At 41.1% G+C, this 20,233-nt stretch overlaps 1 protein-coding gene across 1 annotated transcript in view; it reads right to left on the bottom strand.

Moving 5' to 3' along the window:
- NCAM1 (neural cell adhesion molecule 1) overlaps positions 1–20,233 on the bottom strand; it is a 1,088,618-nt gene that overhangs the window by 366,966 nt on the left and 701,419 nt on the right. Inside the window, exon 18 of the mRNA XM_044079459.1 lies at positions 7,264–7,388. Coding sequence (XP_043935394.1) covers positions 7,264–7,388 — 125 coding nt within the window. The remainder of the gene's footprint in view (positions 1–7,263; positions 7,389–20,233) is intronic.

Genomic DNA, 20,233 nt, shown 5'->3' with positions numbered 1-20,233 from the left:
TTACAGTGGTTAGGGAAGAAAACTGGGAGTTCTACTGATTGGTTTAAGGTAGCATTAGAACAAACTTTGAGGACAAAGGAGGGATTACTACATAATGACATCCTGTCTTTGTGAAAAATCAAATACATTGGCTTAAAAGACAAGGCCTCTAGCTCCGATACCCATCTAGCTGATGTGATAGCTACCAAAAACAAGGTCTTCCAAGACAAAAATTTTAGAGAAGCTGAGTGTGAAGATTCAAAGGGGGAAGAAGTCAATTTGGACAACACAAAATTTAAATCCCAAGAAGCCACTGGTTCTTGCAGAGGTGGTCTCAATAGAGTGGCCCCTTTCAAAAAGATCTTGCATAGCTTATGAGACATTAAATTGGTATCTGGAAAACCTAAGTGAAAATAAGAAATCGCCTCCAATTGGACTCTGACAGTGGCAGCAGCAGATCCTTGCTGAAAAAGCTCAGAAAGAAAATCCAGAATCACAGGGATAGAAGCAGTGTATGGATCTACATTCATTCTCTGTGCCCAAATAGAAAATCTTTTCCATTTACTGCCATACAGCCTCCTAGTTGAAGGTTTATGGGAGGACATAAGAATATGTGACACTGAGGATGATGCATGATGAAGCCTGACTATGGATGGAACTGGAGCAGCCAAGCTGTCAATTTGAGGGTGTGGATTGAGGGGTATAGCGTACCCGACATGTGTGTCAATAGATATGGAGCTGGATACAGAATCCAAGGATCGTCCGGGAGGAGAGGCTCGAGGAAGGGGAACCAGACCTGATGAGGCCAGTAAGGAGCAATGAGGATCAACTTGCTTCCCAGCTGACTGGCTTTCTGAATCACTTTGGAAATGAGAGGGATTGGGGGAAAGGCATACAGAAGTCCCATGGGCCAATCGTGAGCCGCAGCGTCTCTGGGAGACTCCCCCGGAGGGGGAATGAGGGAAAAATAGCTGCTGTATTTGGTATTGTCTGGGATGGCAAAAAGGTCGCAGCAAGGCTGTCCCCATTTCCGGAAAACCTGATCCACTGTTTCCCGTTTCAGAGACCACTCATGAGGCATTATGCCCGGCTGAACTTGTCGGCTATCACGTTGGTCGTCCCTGGAATGTGCGTTGCAACCAGAAAGTGCTGGGAAGAAATCGCCCATTCCCAAACTCGCATGGCCTCTTGACAGAGTGGGTAAGATCTGGTCCCGCCCTTTTTGTTGACATACCAAACCACCGACATGTTGTCTGATTGTATCGCAATTGTCCCTAGAGGAAGAAGGTCTTGAAGTGCTTGCAATGCCAGAAGCACCGCCCTCATCTCCAGAACATTGATATGCAGATGAGCCTTGTGTTCTTGCCATGTGCCTTGGACAGTCCTGCCGAGATAATGCCCCCCCACCCGATCTGGGAGGCATCCGTGGTCACAGTGGCAACGAGTTGGGCCAGAGCAAAGGGGGCACCCGTGATCAGTTGATTGGGAGCTATCCACCAACGAAGGTGCTTCTTGCATGATTCCATCAGCAGGATAGGATGACATTGGGAAGACAGAAGCCACTTGAGAATTCTCATGTGAAACCTAGCTACTGGTACCAATAGAATTGCGGAAGCCATAGTCCCGAGGAGCTGAAGAACCCACTTCGCTTTGACTTTTCGTAACGGGAGAAAATGTTGAACTTGGGAGATTAAGTTCTGTGCCCTTTTGGCAGGGAGATGAGCTATCATGTTCACTGTGTCTACCTCTGCGCTTATAAAAATCAAAGATTGAGAGGGCAATAATGCAGATTTTTTCCAATTTATGGAGATCCCTAACTGAGCACAAAGTTGAATTGTGACGTCCCTGTTTTGGGGGAGTAGATACCTGGTGGGGGCGGTCAGGAGCCAGTTGTCCAAATACGGAAACACCTGGAATCCCTGACGTCTCAGGTGAGTTGTTACTACTGCCATGCATTTGGTGAACACCCTGGGGACTGTGGTGAGACCAAAGGGCAGAACGCGAAACTGAAAGTGACTGGCTCCCAGCCGGAAGCGTAGATGGCTTCTGGACGCCTTGTCCATTTTTATGTGGTAGTAGGCATCCTGAAGATCCAGAGAGCACATCCAAAAGACTTTCCCTAACAACAAGAGTATAGACTGCAGTGTTACCATCCGAAACTTGTCCTTCTTCACTGATTCTTTCAATCTGCTGAGGTCCAATATTGGTCTCCAATCTCCGGTTCGTTTTGGAACTAAAAAGAACCTGGAGTAAGTTCCGGATCCTATCTGGTCTGCTGGGATGGGCTGGACAACTCTTTTTAAGAGCAACTTGTTCATCTCCACAGTTGCCTGATCCCTGTGATTGGGTGGTACATCTGGGATCCTTTTGGGAACAAACGGTGATAGGGAAAAGGGTATGATATAGCCTCTGGTAACAACTCTCTGTACCCTCTTGGCTTGGGTGATATTTAGCCAGGCTTCTTGGTACAAAGAAATGCGACCCCCGACCGGCCCCAGAGAAGCGCAGTTGGGCTCCACATTAGGAGCGCTGATAAGACCGTCCTTGAAAGGAATCACAGCCTTGTTGGTATTGTGGACTGCCCCTGCCTCTAGGGCGACGTCTGCCGTTTCCTCCTCCTCTGCCTCTGAAGGAGGATTCACCCTGTGTGTCAGGAAAGACCCTCTGGGATTTCTTGAACCACATTTTACTGCCCCTTTGACCTTTGGGGTATGGTCTGGAAGGGACAGTAAAACGCACTCCTATGGCAGAAAGCGCCTTTCCTTCTTGCTCACACCGAGTGAGTGTATCCTTCATCTTGGAACCAAACAATGAGGAACCATCAAACGGGGCATTGGTGAATGTAAATTTGAACGGTTCTGCAAGCGCATCCAGGAGTAGCGCCTCAAGGCAACTCTGGAACCTGCTGCTCTACTCGCTCCATCCGCAGCATAAGAGATAAGTCGCATGGAGGAGTTAACCACAGAATTTAAGGTGGACAACTGAGTAGAAATTTTGTCAGGAACTTCCTCAGTACACGCACCTTGTATGGAACTTCCTAACTCCTTGAGGAGATCCCTCTGCAACCTCGTGAAGTGCGTGAGATAGTTCAGCGATCGAAGGGTAAAGGCTGCTGAACTAAAAATACACTTCCAAAATCTGTCCATCTGTCGAGACTCCTTGTTTGGCGGATGAACAGATGAAGAAGTTTCCGCTAACTCCTTCTTCGTGGCCGCCACCACCACCACCACCATGGCATCTACGGGAACGCCCTTGGACAAGAACTCTTTACCAGCAGGGGCAGACAAGAACTTATTTGGTCTCCTGGGGACTGGCTCCACAGTGTCAGGAGTATCCCACACCTTTCGACTAACTAGGTCCATCAGTTCGTCAAAAGGTGGAGACATCCAAGAGGCAGAAGGTTGAGACCCGAAAGCCTTCAGGTACACCAACTCCTCATCAGAAGGGTTAACAGTGGGCCAGTCGCACCTCTGCCTAAGGATCTCTAAAATGTCCACAAAGGAGACATCATCAGAGGACGACTTGGGGGACCCTTCCGACTCCTCGAGGTCAGTGTCCGATGTCAAAGACTCATCCTGGGAGTTAATATGTTTCCTCTTACATAAACTCTTCCGGGGAGACTCCTTGGAAGGATATTTCGGGGAAGCCTCAGAAGAGTGGGGGCCACCAGTCGATGGCTCCTGAGGCTGTGGGCCTCTGCTGTCTCCAGAGAGAGTAGGGGCTGAGACTGAAGTGGGTGCTCTCAGGGGAAAAGTGCTGGTGCCACTGGTAACGGCTGGAGAATGAGACAGCACGCGCCTCATCATCTCAAACGCTGACCTCTCCGGCTCCCAAGACCTCCCCCGCTCTGAAGAGACGAGGGTCGGCGCCAGAGCTGTCGGCTCCAAGATAGATGCAGGGTCCGAGCTCACCCTGGCTGAAGCACCGAGAGGAAGGCTCGGACTTCGGCCCCTGAACACGACGGACGGCACAGAACGTGTCGGAGCCAAACCCGGCTCCAAGGCAGCAACAAGGTGAGGTGGAGCCGGCATTTCCTCCATTGGCACCAAGCACTCTGGCTCCGAAAGGCCAGTATGGCTCGGAGGAGGAATAGCAGACAAGAGCAAAGCTGGGCAAAGTGGCTCCATAGCCGACTGGGTCGGAGCCAACAATAAATTTGGTAAGGCAGACGACTTCAGGAGTCTCAGCACCACCCTGTCCACATCTTCTTCTGAAAAGCTCCTGGAAGACATAGTTGGGGATCTTGACCTGGGGGGCACTGGAGACTTAATTGTTACGGAAACCGGTAGGGAGATTACAGACCGGCTCCAAGTAGCAGAGTCAACTGCTGTATAAATAGGTTCAGAGATCGGTTCCGAAACACCTGTAACCAACTCTGACACCACCATGATGCTCTCCTTCGGCTCCGAATGCTGAGGAGTCGAGGAGGCAGATTTGGATGGTTTCGACTGTTTAGGAGGTGGCTCCAAGGTACCAGCAGGTGCCGGAGAGGGCCTTTTTGAGGATTTTGATTTCCCAGATTTAGAGGAAGCCGAAGAACTGGATAGTGCTTCCTCAAAGCATGGTTTCAATAGACCCTTGAGTATGGGTTTGTTCTTTCTCTCCTGTAACACTCTAGGAGAGAAAGCATGGCAGAACAAACATGACTCTTGTAAGTGGATGGCCCCTAGGCAGTAGACACAGCTACTGTGGCCATCGGTTAAGGACATCTTTTGGGAGCATTTCATGCACTTTTTGAACCCCGAGGGTTTATACTCCTTACTTTTCTTAGACATATTACACACACACCCAACCCAGAGAGACTGAAAAAGAGAAAAAGAAGGAGGACTAGGTCCTCTAACTAAAACGGGCCTAGCCCTAAGAGAAGGAGTTACATGAGGACTAGGTCCTCTAACTTAAACGGGCCTAGCCCGCTGTAGAGAAAGCTAGCTAAAGGAGTTACACGAGGACTAGGTCCTCTAACTTAAACGGGCCTAGCCCAGTGTAGTGAAATTCGGTCTTCTAACTTAAACAGACCAGAAAAGAAAGCCCATGCACACAAGAGAAACCGTAAATGACACAATAAATTTCTATATTCCTAAAAAAAACTGTAGTGTACTTGCAATCCTAGTAAACTCTCAAGCGGATTCCCGCCAAAACCAACAATGACAAAATAGCAGAAACTAACTGCCAACGGTGACCAAACAAAGGTCATAATAACAACAGACAAGACAATAGGAGCCCCTGTTGACTAAGAGTGGAAAACTGCCAAAAACTCTACCTAATAATAAAAAAATGTGCAACGGCACCTAAAATAACTGGCACACAGGATACCAATAACAACTAGTAAACTAAGTTGCACTCAAAAAGGGCAAGCAATACAACTGCCTAATATATTAGCAAAACTAAATATACAATAAAGGTTCTAATAAAGCATTGAATACGATACAATATAAAGAATTTTGAAAAACTTAGCCAGAGCCAAGAGAAGCACAACCGAACTTGTCGACGCGGCAAACAAGATATGGGGATTGTACTGGTGCACCATGGGATACCTGCTTAGCCACGAGCCAACCAGAAGTCTTCCAGCTTGTAAATCGGCCGAGTCGGAGCCGATCCCCATATGTAAAAATGAAGGTGAGATCGGATTACCTAACATTGTATACTACACGAAGATCAATATGGAAAATGCTTTTGAAATAATTTTTACTGTTAACATACATAAACTCATGTTGCAAGATAAAGTGTGATGAATAAAAAAAATTGTTAAAAAAGATGAGAGACAAAATCTATTGTAACATAATGCGTTAAATGTTAGAAGTTCACAGAGGAACTTACATCAAGTAGATGCTAAGAGAGCCTGCTCTGAGGCTTTGAGGGTAAAGCTCTGAATACAACCCAGATGACCTAGGTTAAACTGGTGGCCCACACACTGGAAAATTCAACTGGGTAGATGGGGGAATGATAAAATGTACCTGCCCACCTTTCTCCTGGAGAAGAGAGGGGTTTGTATGCTCAGGGGCAGTAGTAGGTTTGACATCTCAGTGGAGATGGGGACTGCTGTACTATGATCTCTCATGCTGGGGATATGACTGAGGGTGATAGCACTTCACAGGCAAGGACACCCCTTGACAGACCACAGTATCTTCTTTCCTTCTGGCACATCTGAGCATAGATGCAAGAGTGGCTACATTAATAAAATTCCCAGCCAAATCATGTATGATAGCTGCTTGGCGCTCCTTTTTCCAGTCAGGTGTTGAGGTGACTTGCACCTCTGCACAGTCTTTGAGTTTACACTTCTAAGGAGGACTGTCACCCAGTCACACAGGAGCCAGAAGGAAGAGGCTGTTGATGTTAGAGGCAAGCTGTATTAAAAAAAATATGGTCGAACAAAAATGAAGAAAAAAATTGCATGAGCTGCAGACAACCTTGGGAGATCCAGTAAGAATCAGAATGAATCTTCTATATGCCATAACATTACTGTGAGACTTGTTCCCTGTCTCTTTATCATCCTGCACTATAGGCTTGGTCACACAAGTTTGATTATCAGCTCCAGTACCTGTCAGCACTGGTAGGGCAGAATAAGAGTGAGATGGCCACTGCTAGCTTGCTCATCCTGGCAGGAGGGAGGTGGTTCTCGCTCCCCGCTTGGTGAAAACGTAGCAGAAATACTGGGTGCTGTACTTATGGGGTGCAAGCCTGTACAGCATGTGTTGTCATGGCGGCCATACATGAGGCTGGGTGACTCAGCAGGAGGAGGCATGCTACAAGCAGCAGTTACCACGCAATGAAGCATTACCAGTTGTCGGGAGGTAGGGCGGGGTGTTACACCTTAGTATGGGTGCAATACTCTACAAGATCACTCCTTACCACCTTACTTTTACCACAGGGGACTGGATGGGCCTAAAAGCCTAACTGGGTAGGAACAATTGGGCCGTAGAGCTCTTGCCTGACCCAGGTATAACCTACTTCCACTTACCCTTCACAGAATGAATAGGCAAGCTGAGTGTAGATGGGGAAGGTTTTTGCCCGAGTTCCTGTGAACAAATACAAGAAATAAGATTGCCTGTCTATTAAGCCATTTTAGTTGTGCAGCTTTCGCACCCTGACCCTTCAACACACACATAACACTTATTTTAACCAGATCTTTCTCAATAATCTGTAATATACCTTCTGCTGAAAAGATGCCGTTATGCCTAACCAGTTACTAAACAATAAATGGGCAAACAAAACATGCAGTCATTTATTATTAAACACTACTTTGTAAAAATGTGTGCCATTGCTGTGGAATTTACTAATACTTACAGCCTTATATCTGACTAAGAAGTGCTTGATTGGTGATCCACCATCATCTTGTTTGATCCAGTTCACCCTGAATATGTTGCCATGGTCTTGAACCTGACCGTCAACCTTAGGTGCACTTGGTTCTCCTGCAAAGAGCAATTTGAATGCATTTTACACTTCTAGAATATGCAGATACAAAGCAACTGCCTTTTGCACAACTTTCTGAAGAACTAAAGAGAAGCAGGTTACAGTTATTTCTGTACAGTGGGAACAGGATGTTCATACAGGCTTCTGTCACTGCAAGTACTGAACTATCAAGGCTGTCTGAAGTACCACATAAAGATTGTTGAAAATGAAGCAAGCTAGAGAAAAATAGCTTAACAAACCTATTTTAAAATCTGCTACTGTAATGCAGTCATTTTATCCTACTAAATTAATTCAGGGAAGCCTGTAGAAGAGCATAAACCTAATTTCAAAAACAGTTAAAACAAAAAGAACTATAATTAGACAGGAATTAAGCAGGAAAATATTTCTGGGATCACTAAATACAAATAAAAGGGTTTCAGAGCTTATAAAATGCACCCACCTACATCCTAGGGAAATATACTCAGCAACAACTCCTTACTCACCTTACCACTAATAGCCTTCTATCTGACACCCAGCATGGCTTTAGATCCAAGCACAGTACTAACACAGCATTAATATCCTTCGCCAACACTATTCTTCACCTTATGAACAATGGACAACTAGTCTCTGCAATTTTTCTGGACATGCCAAAAGCTTCTGACACCATTTCCCTCCAACTACTACTTAAACTTGCTATATACCATCTCCGTTCATCATCCCTAACATGGTTTCACAGCTACCTATCAAACCATCAAAAGGCTACTAAAAGGGAGAACAATCTCTCTCGTCTACTGCCAGTATCCACTGGAGTACCTCAAGGATCCATACTTGGTCCCTTTTCTTTATCATATTTAATAGAAAAAAACAAAACCAATGAACTGATGAAAGAACACACAAGGCCGGTGGTAATCTCCAAAACGTTTATGTAAGCGCTTTCGCTGAACAAGTAATCCAACTTCTTCAGACACAGGACAACAGTTAAACATTCAATTTAAAATATTCCAAAAGGAAATGACATCAGCAATAATGTCAGCAGGACATGACATCAGCAATAATGACATCATAAACAATCCCATACTTATAAAAAAATAAATATAAATAAAAATATGCTGTTTGTACAATACTACTATGAATACAGCTATAATATTAAACAAGAATAGCTTATATACACCAATTGTAAAATAATGCCTCCCAAACAAAACGTATTCATCTTTGAAGTGCTTTTAACTTTAAAATACACTTCAAAGAGCAATACTCATTGAGACCTGGATAGGCAGAAGCATTAAGTTTCAACTGCCAATACAATTCTCTACTTTCTAAAATTAATTGCCATGGGCCACCTCTCTTGTTTTTTGTTACCTGCTCAATAACCATGTATTTAAAGGAGTGACCCTCATGCTCCATGACATGTATAGCCAAAGTATTGTTGCCATTGCGCCTGACAATACTGTACTGGTGGTCATAAATTCTCTCCTTAAGATGTCTCTCAGTCTTACCAATATAAAATGCAGCACAGTACTGGCATAAGGCGATGCAGACAACCCCAACACTTTCACAATTACCTCTGCATTTCAGATAATGGTGTCAGAAATGCAGAACCTATTTGACACCTTTATAAGACGGCAACTTCTACAGCACCCACATTTGAACATACCACATCTGGCACTGTGATAAACATTAGTGTCTTCTAATAAATTCTTCATATTAAGGCCACGTCTGAATATCATACTGGGGCCATCAGACTTCTTTCTGACTGAAACATCTTCAGTTAGTAAACACCAATTCTTAGTGAGTATATTCCTTAATCGTCCAACGTCTAATGAATAAGTGTGCTAAATTTCAGTGTGTAATTCACACTGTCAACAGGTGTAGTCATCTCATTAGGGGCATGTATATGAGTGTTGTCAGGGGTAATTGATTCTCCATCCAACAAAGGTTTAAACCAACCAGACCGCCTCTTAACAACTACCTCATCAATAATAGTGCTTAAAAGATCATCAGGTAGGACCTAGCTGAAAACATCTTTCTCAAATGTTCACATTCCAACAAAAAAATCATCACTGAGGGTGACCATTCTGACCACCCTCACTAACTGCCCCTTAACCACCGCCTTTTTCTGATAAAAGGATTGGTTACTCACAAAATGTAAAAAAGTATTTGATTATGTAGCCTTCCTAAAAATTCTGGCTACATATCTTGAATTCATAGTCCTTAATAAGAAAAATGTCCAAATAAGAGATGCAATCAACACCAAATTCAAAGGTGAAGTTCAAGAAACCAGTTAAACTGGAAATTTCTTCCACAAACATCATAGCTTGCTTTTTATCACTTTTAAAGATGATAAAAATGTTGTCCAAAAATCTTGTGTACCAGACATGCTGTTTAAAGCTATCACATTTGAACAAATATTCCTCCTTTCAAAAGGCCATCCCACTAATCGCAAAGCTCCCTCCACAAGGGGAACCCATCGCTACCCCTGATTTTTGCAAATAGTAACAATCATTAGAAAAGACGAAGTTATTGAAGAGGACAATGTCAAGTAAATACTCAAATCTATCTCATCTCCGGGGGAGCCCTTTTTCAATAAAAGCTCCCTGACCCAAGCGATGCCTAAAGTTTGTGGTACCACAGTATACAAATCCCTAACATCTACAGTTAGGAAACTGTAGTCAGCTACAAAGGTCAGGGAGTTCAAACATTTCAGGAAGTCCCAGGGGTTGCGATATATTTGAGGTACAGTTTTCAAATATTTCTGCAAAAGATTGTCAACATATTTTGCACAGCCATATGTTAAACAATTTCTCCCATTAACAATAGGGGGCAATGGTGGATTGACTTCACTTTTGTGGAGCTTAGGAAGTCCAAATAAAGTTGGAATAATGGGGGAAAAGAATGTTCAGATAGTTAAAAATACTTATATCGACCCTAGAATCAATGAATAAATCATTAATATGAGATTTAACACGTTGACATGCCCCATTATACTCATTCAGTGAAGATTCAACATAAGCGTCAGAATTCAATATATCCAAGATCTTATTAACATAGTCATCTTGATTCATAAAAACAAGACCACCCCCCCCCCTTTGTCAGGCTTTAAGATCCTAACATCAGTATTCTTAAGTTCATTTAAAGCATAAATCTGATCAGTGGTAGCATTAACATCTGCAAGCATTCGATTATTGTAACATAAAGCATGCCTGATGTCCAACTCAAAAACTTTTTCAAACATAGCAATAGTGTTGTGCAAGATAGGATTAAATACACTAGGCACACGGAAATTCTGTAGTACAGACTCGTTATTGCCTAATAACATTAAATTCAATTTACAAATTAAGGTTTTAAATCAACTAAGGTACCTGCCAAATCAGCTCTTCTAGATGGTACAAACATAAGTCCCTTAGCTAAAAAGTCAATAAGCCGAGGAGAGGGACTATAGGAAGAGAAATTATATATTTTAAAGTCACCTGAAAAATTCGTTGCAATCTGTGGTCCTGGTAATGCACTGTTCAAAACTGCATTGGAATTAGTAGTGGAATTATCTAGACAATGCACTACCTCCTCCTCCTGTTATTCCTCTTCTGTTGTCTGTTGGTTACAGGGCGAGTGTTCGTAAACTGAGCATCCTGTCTCACAGGATTCTGAAAACCATGATTTCCACTGTTGTCAGAAGAGCCTTAATTTCCAGCATTAACAGAATGCTCACGAAGCCGTTCAGTACACTGTATGTCAAGGACGGCGTTCTCATGAATATTCATGTTGTTTCCAGTCCAGAAAGCAACCAAAGGGCTGTTAGGGGTGTTCAAAGAATTATTACTGCTCGTAGAGTCTATAGAACTAATAGGAAGTGGATATGCCCTTCTATTAAGATAATCTAAGCGATCTCTTTCTAATTTCTTCATTTTAGTGCCTTTCAGTTTTATTATGGAACTGTCAATGCTGGAATATATGCGTTGGTAGTCAAATCTATATCTACCAAAGTCTATATCACCTGTTATAACAGATTCCAACTCAATTATTTCTGCTTTTAAAACATCAAGTCTCGGATTTATAATTCCTGACTAATAGTTGCAAAAATTCACATCCCTGTGAATGAAAACAGTTTAAAAGTTCTTGATGGAAAAGGGAATCACGGACCACCCCCATAGGAAATGTCCACTGGCGTAGTCCTTTGGGGATCTGACGTCTTGAAATACATTCCTCGAAATATAGTATTTCAAGCTGTAGTTTTTAAAATTTATATAGTTTGATATCGAAAGTTTTTAAGTTGTCGACAATATTAAGCTGTGTAGATAAACCATTGTCCGTAGAAGCATGTGTTCCAGTACCACTGAGCAAACTCGTTGGTTCACTCAGTTAATAAGGGAGGGTAATACTGCATTACCAAATGTTTGTCCATTACTAACTGAAGATACAACTGAAGCATGACTGTTAAGTGTAGAGACTTGCCCAGGAGGCAAAGATGGTAAGTCAGAAATGGTTGCAGTAGTAGAAGGATTTAAAACCACATGATGATTCCCTGTAGCAGCAACACCATTGCTGACTGCTACAACACAACAGCGGTCCATCCTGGCAGCTAAATCATCCACTCTAGTAGAAAGTTGTTGAATTAAAGCTGTGAGGTTCCCCAAGGCATTTGCCTCAATAGGGCCATTAGAATCCAGAGAAAACATGTTAGGAAAAGTAGGAGACAAACCACTAGCCATAAAACAAACTAAATAGAAAAAAACAAAACCAATGAACTGATGAAAGAACACACAAGGCTGATGGTAATCTCCAAAATGTTTATGTAAGCACTTTCGTTGAACAAGTAATCCAACTTCCTCAGACACAGGACAACAGTTAAACATTCAATTTAAAAGATTCCAAAAGGAAATGACATCAGCAATAATGTCAGCAGGAAATGACATCAGCAATGATGACATCATAAACAATCCCATACTTATAAAAAAATATGTTTGTACAATACTATTATGAATAAAGCTATAATATTAAAAAATAATAGTTAATATACAACAAATGTAAAATAATGCCTCCAAAACAAAACTTAATTCATCTTTGAAGTGCTTTTAACTTTAAAATACACTTCAAAGAGCAATACTCATTGAGACCTGGACAGGCAGAAGCATTAAGTTTCAACTGCCAATACAATTCTCTACTTTCTAAAATCAATTGCCATGGGCCACCTCTCTTGTTTTTTGTTACCTGCTCAATAACCATGTATTCAAAGGAGTGACCCTCATGTTCCATGATATGTCTAGCCAAAGCATTGTTGCCATTACACCTGCCAATACTGTATTGGTGTTCATAAATTCTCTCCTTAAGATGTCTCTCAGTCTTACCAATATAAAATGCAGCACAGTATTGACATAAGGCGATGTAGACAACCCCAACACTTTCACAATTAAATCTGCCTTTCTGATCATGAATGGTGTCAGAAATGCAGAACCTATTTGACACCTTTATAAGATGGCAACTTCTACAGCACCCACATTTGAACATATCACATCTGACACTGTGATAAACATTAGTGTTGTCTAATAAATTCTTCAGACTAAGGCCACATCTTAATATCATACTGGGGCCATCAGACGACCTCTTTCTGACTGAAACATCTTCAGTTAGTAAACACCAATTCTTAGTGAGTATATTCCTTAATCGTCCAGCGTCTAACGAAAAAGGAGTGCTAAATTTCAGTGTATAATTCACACTGTTGCCAACAGGTGTAGTCATTTCATTAGGGGCATGTATATGAGTGTTGTCAGGGGTAACTGATTCTCCATCCATCAAAGGTTTAAACCAACCAGACCACCTCTTAACAACTACTAAAGTAGAGAATTGTACTGGCAGTTGAACCTAATGCTTCTGCCTATCCAGGTCTCAATGAGTATTGCTCTTTGAAGTGTATTTTAAAGTTAAAAGCACTTCAAAGATGAAAAAGTTTTGTTTCTGAGGCATTATTTTACAATTGGTGTATATAAACTATTCTTGTTTAATATTATAGCTTTATTCATAGATGTATTGTACAAACAACATATTTTTATTTATATTTATTTTTTTATAAGTATGGGATTGTTTATGATGTAATTATTACTGATGTCATTTCCTGCTGACATTATTGCTGATGTCATTTCCTTTTGGAATATTTTAAATTGAATGTTTAACTGTTGTCCTGTGTCTGAAGAAGTTGGATTACTTGTTCAACGAAAGGGCTTACATAAACTTTTTTGGAGAGTACCACTGGCTTTGTGTGTTCTTTATCATATTTACACTGGCTTTGTGTGTTCTTTACCATATTTACTTTGTTTGTGTCTTTCAGCTTTTCCCGGTTAGGGGTCGTCACAGCGGAACTCCGGTCCGCTAATGATTGGTAGTGGATTTTTACGTACCGGGTTACCAGCCCTGACGCACAACCTTCAAAGAAGGCATGCCCCATTCACGTATGCCTCCACACAGAAGACGCTCTAACTGAGAATCGAACGGGACAACATCTTGCTATGAGGCAACAACGCTACCGCAGCACCACCACCTCAGCTACCGCAGCACCTTAATTCAGCAACCCAGCTTGCCTCAATCATACAATACACAGATGATACATCTGTTATGTGCACTGCCCCTTCCCCATGAGAACTACAAGATAAGATGCAAAAATCATTTCAGGAAATTGAAACTATCCTATCAAACCACCAACTCATTTTCAACCCAAATAAGACTAAGGTAATGATTTTCACAAACAAAACTACCAAGCCCTGCTCCCTACCCCTCTTTATTCAATCCGCCAATAGTACCAAAATTGACCATACAAATCAGGCCAAATTCCTAGGTATTGCAATAGATGACCACCTAAAATGTGATATTCACATTTCCCTAACAATCAAAAAAGTCCATGCTAAACGAGGAGCTCCCTACAGGGCCAAACCTTACCTAACACCCCCCAGCCAGATTAGCCACTGCTAATCTACCCTTCAGCTTCTATCTACCCTTCTCAACTGCTCACACATTTTCACCAACTTACGCAAGGCCGACCTTCATAACCTAGAATCCTGCTATAACAAAATTGCAAAGTTTGCCACCAGTCATCCCCATAAAGCTTATCATTGTTCTGTTCTTCAACAACTTAACTGGCTAGAACATCCCAACCTGTCAACATTAAACCAACTTACCCTCACCCATAAAATCATTCACAACCCCAATAACTGTCCCACAATTTCAACCCTGGTCCAACTACATGTCAAGAGCAGGTCCATCAGGTCTTCTGAAAGACCACTGCTAAAAATAACAGTCTCATAACTACCGTGGTAACTCCCTCTACTCAAATAAAATAGCCAAGACCTGGAATGCTCTCCCTCTACACATATAAATCACTCCCTATTATTCTTCTTTTAAAATAAAAATAAAAGAATATCGTAAAAACAACTGGCTCTGTCCCTGTAGTTCTCCTGGATAATTCCTCTCTCCTAGTACTTCGCAGCTCTCTTCAATCACCTTTATACAACTCAAACTATTTTTCTCCAATGTTAAAATGATTGGTTTGCTCTCTGATAGATTTTAAATACTTCAGTATTTCAGTTATCACTGTATTTATACTATGCACTATTACTTTTTGATAGGAACTTTGTGTATAACTGGCTAGAACATCCCAACCTGTCAACATTAAACCAACTTACCCTCACCCATAAAATCATTCACAACCCCAATAACTGTCCCACAATTTCAACCCTGGTCCAACTACATGTCAAGAGCAGGTCCATCAGGTCTTCTGAAAGACCACTGCTAAAAATAACAGTCTCATAACTACCGTGGTAACTCCCTCTACTCAAATAAAATAGCCAAGACCTGGAATGCTCTCCCTCTACACATATAAATCACTCCCTATTATTCTTCTTTTAAAATAAAAATAAAAGAATATCGTAAAAACAACTGGCTCTGTCCCTGTAGTTCTCCTGGATAATTCCTCTCTCCTAGTACTTCGCAGCTCTCTTCAATCACCTTTATACAACTCAAACTATTTTTCTCCAATGTTAAAATGATTGGTTTGCTCTCTGATAGATTTTAAATACTTCAGTATTTCAGTTATCACTGTATTTATACTATGCACTATTACTTTTTGATAGGAACTTTGTGTACATATATTTTCAATTGGTCTGCTCTCTGACAGCTTTGAATTTACTCAGTTATCAAAGAATCTGTAATTATATTTCTCAGTGTTCCTATTTGTAATAATTTAGCTAGTTTTACTTTTACATATGATTATTATGGTATAATTCAGATCTTTCTATTGTATTTTTCTGTATTTTCTGTTTTGGAGCTTTTTTCCCCGGGTCTCCACTGAAAATGGGTTAGTAGCCCAGTCGTACACTACCCGGTAACAAATGTAAATAAATAAAATAAAATAATGCAAAAAAAAAAAAAAAAGAAGAAAGATGAAAGTAAACTTTAGGGTTAACAGTATGCGTTTAGGTGCCACACTTACACTGTGTTTCTTCAGTACAGTAACAAAGAGCAACATCACACCATGGTTTCTGACCCAGCCAATCCTGTTCGGTCTTGGACATGCAAACTGGGAGCTTATTGTAAGCAATCTGCACCAGAAGCCAAATAAACATCCTACAAAGACCAATGTGGTTGCATGAGAGGAACGCAGCCACACGATGCACATTAGATACCTGCCACTGTAGGACTAACTACTGCACATTTGCCACTACACTCAGACAACAGACTCCAAACCTATCTTTAGACTAGGCAGTCCTACAGCTGAGTCTCAATTAATTTAGGGATCATGAATTGTGTACCCATCTCTTCAGCTAAGTCAAAATACTAACAAGGTTAGAAATCTAGATTCAAAGTATTTACCCAATGTTACTTTTACTGTATCAGAAAATATTACCACACTTCAATCGACACTGCCAAGCACAGACTTTCACTACTGACACAAACAAAAGTGTTTTTGCTTGGGGGGGGGGGGCACAATCACACTTCTATTTCACTAAATACTCCAATTCTGAACTCCCTCTGCTCTGGCAGTAAGGAAGTAGGGGAAACTTCCTTATCCCCACAAAAGTTCTTTAATCTGAACAAACTCCAGCCACAACAAGTGACTAATAGGGATTTAACTAAAGAAATTTGCTGAATCCCATTCCAAAGATAACACTGTCAGTGTAACCTGTTTTATCTCCACAAATTTATTCCAAAGTAGCATTGCAAAACACATCAAGCCTATCCAAAATTCATCTGTGATCCTCGAGTAGAAATTCAATGAGTATTTAACAACAAATGAATTGAGGGCAAGAAATTCAAAAAGCAGTGGATTACAGGCTGTTATTACTTTGCCATTTACTGTTTCAAAAGGTTGAAAGTTTTTAGGTTGTGATAAAGAAATAAATTTATGATGTTGTTAGAGATCCAGGGAGGCAGACATTTTCATGTCAATACAAGGTATTTACAATAAGTGGTTGTAGTTTGCTCTCTATATGTCTTTCTGACACTTCCAAATCTTCACAATTGACACCTGTACCTCTTTTTCTGAAAAAAAAAAAAAAAAAAACGGTTCAACCCAAGAGCATGACTTAGCAGAGAGTCGAGTTTGTAGGAAATATACAAAATCTACACCGTTTTTACTACCTGCCCTCAAGTAAGTAAAGGGCACAATTCTAAACCAAACACAACTTGGAAGGGGCCAAGAGTCATAATGCCTACTATGATTTTACTACATATGCTAAGATGTACTCAGGACCACTTAATTTAAAGCCTTCTAAGGGTCACTGAAATACTGTTGAATAAATTTATGGTGTACCATTACAATCTAGACAAACATTTATGAGATTATAACATTACTACATATAATCCTTTAATGAATTTAGAGGGATTGTTTACTTTGCCTGCATTAATGTGCAAATAACAAAAGTTGGAATGTTTACAGACTGTTTTCTATGTTTTACTGACTATTTTCCATGACTGAATGGACCCATCTGCTACAATGAATAAAAAATGTGACTCTTGGTGACTTAAAAGTAACATTCTGTATTTAGGCATGGAACTTGCAACTCTTAGTTGGCCAACAATGTTGGCTAACAGAGCTCAACATTTTACAGCAAAAAACTTCACAGACAGATTTACCTCTGTACCCTCTTCCACAAACATACATTTACTACAACACCTGCAATGTCTTAGGGGAAATGCTGGCCAACCACGACTCAGTCACCCTAAATGGTACCACTGTATGTCATCACTTTCCGCCAAAATAACACCCATACGCATACTGATGTGCTTCAAGGTATACAAGTCAGATTAAGTCTTATGCAGTGCTAACAGCTTTGTGTTTTTTTTGGGTCCTAAACACTTCTGTACAAGTGTTTCAGCAAAACTGGTTCTCTCTCATATTTTTTTCAGTTAACTGTTGGTATGCATCAAAACTATGTAATCAAGGAGTAGAGATTGGCTACATACATGCTGGCATTTTTATCAAAGGCTGCTTACCTGCAGATGCCATTTTGCAGGAAATCTTCCTTTACAAGATATAGGGAATCTTCAAACTCTGGATCCTACTGGTTTTGTAAAGGGTAGATCATGCCTGCTCAACCTGGTCGACTTCTTTGAGTCAGTCACCAGAACTGTGGTTGAAGGCAAGGTGGTTCATGATACAGCCTACCTTGATCTGGCCAAGACATTTGATAGCATTCCCCACTTAGGAATCATAGAAAAACTCACTAAGCTAGGCATCAACCCCTCTAGAACTAGGTGGATTGCAAACTGGCTCACAGATAGAACCCACAGTGTGAAAGTAGCTGACTCCAAGTCAGACTGTCGACCAGTCAAGAGTGGAGTCCCACAGGGTTTGGTCCTGGGTCCTCTCCTGTTTGGTATGTACTTCTCTGAAGTCCAGGCCAACACAAAGGAACTCTGGCTGACAAAGTTCTCAGACGATTGCAAGTTGGGAGCTATTATTAACTCAGTTATTAACTCAATGAGACCAATGACTGGTGTCAGAACCATGGCCTTAATTTCATTGTCAAAAAATATGTCATCACCCCCCTTGGGAAAAAACCCGGTTTCCTTGAATTACCACATCGATGGTAGTCCACTTAATACAGAAGGCGTTATAAGAGATCTATGAATACAGGTTGACAGAAACCTCTCTTCTGACCACCACATTGCCACTGTAGTCAGAAAGTCCTTCTATGTGGCACATCTCATATTAAGGGTTTTGCATCCAGGAAGAAAGAGGTCATTGTCTCCCTCTACTCTTCTCTCATTAGGCCAGTCATGGCGTACAATGCCCCATTTGGCATGTACCTAACTAGACACCTGCAACAACTGGAGAGGCTGCAAAAGTACCTCACAAAGAGGATCCTAGACCTTAAACACTTGTCCTATATGGACAGACTCAAAAAACCCCAACTATTCTCTGTATCATATCGCCTACTTAGAGGCGATCTCTGCTTGACTTACAAAGCCATGTCTGACCCAGCTCTGTTAGAAATGCTACATCTCAAGAAATCCCAATCCCTCCGCATCACATGCTCCAGAGATCTCAACCTCATTACCACAATCAATAGAACATGCTGGAGGGACAGGTTCATAACCCAGAGACTGCCCATGCTATGGAATAGACTTTCCAAACATGTCAAGTAGAGCACCTCATTAGCCCTCTTCAAGAAAAATCTTGATGAGTGGATGGGAAATAGAAAATTCACCCCGGGGATCACTCCAGTGGTTCTACTCGACAAAGGCACCAGGAACTAAGGTCGGGTGGCACGATGCCAGGGTAATCCTATGGGCTAGCCTTGTAAAGGCTCCAGGGCCATTAGCCTAGTACACACCTATGAACAAGGTAATAACATTCACATAGAAACTACACTTGGTTGTGATGTTAAGCCTAAAAGCAAAGGAACTGCTACAGCTTAACTTTCTGTGTGAAAGCACAATTTTCAATATTTCTTTTTTATATCAAAATAATTGAAAACAACAAATTTGGGTAAAACAGTTTGTTTTATTTCTGCAGCAATATATATATATCCAACTTAATAGCAAGTTTCTTGTAGGACTGGACCAAACACGAACACGACCAAAACCAATCCACAGTAATCAAAGCATATTTCAAGGCCTCAAATGAGTTTTTGGATTTTAAATATGATGATGAACATAAACACATTATTTATATATGCTGGTTTACAACATAGAAAACAAAAAGGAATTGCTCACATACTATTGGAAACAACTGAAAAAATTATGAATGGGAATTAAGAAATATTTTCTTGTGTTGTGTTGCAACCTAAGTTTGTGAACAAAAGAGCAAGCAACACTAAAGGGATTTTAGAGAATGCGGCAATCAGTATTGAAAAGGCTGTGAATATTTTGAAAACAAATAAACTGGACACTAAGTGCAAATGTTTAGGTTTTGGAGAGTGCAGAAACATTTTAGACAGCCCAAGTGCTTACTATCCCAAATACCATGAAAAGGTACAAGCCACCAGGAAGGTTCACTTGTGAGTCTGGTTATGTATTACGCAGACTGCACATTAATAAGAAGAGAGACAGCAGGGATGATTATTTGAATTACAAGGAGTAAAAATGGCAAATTTTGCTTAATGTATGTGGGGGCAAAACCTTGAAAAGTAGAATCAATTACAAATGTGTTTTAAAAAGAAAACAGAGGAGATACACATTGCCACATGATAAGTCATGTGGTACGGGGGGGTTGTATTTAAAAGGTTAACATCAGAATGAGTAATGAAATCTGATGAAGTCCTTTATCCATATCACAGATTATTAAGACAAAACCAGTTACTTTATTTTTTATGATTTTTTCCACACTGGCATATTCCTCTTGTCTTCCAATGACTGTGGATTGCTTTTGGTGTTACCA

This window comes from Protopterus annectens, chromosome 8.part0, assembly GCF_019279795.1.
Source record: "Protopterus annectens isolate FY-2018-M chromosome 8.part0, PAN1.0, whole genome shotgun sequence".
Taxonomy (NCBI): domain Eukaryota; kingdom Metazoa; phylum Chordata; order Ceratodontiformes; family Protopteridae; genus Protopterus; species Protopterus annectens.
Note: the sequence above shows the minus strand (reverse complement) of the source record. Positions and strands in the feature narration are given on the sequence as shown.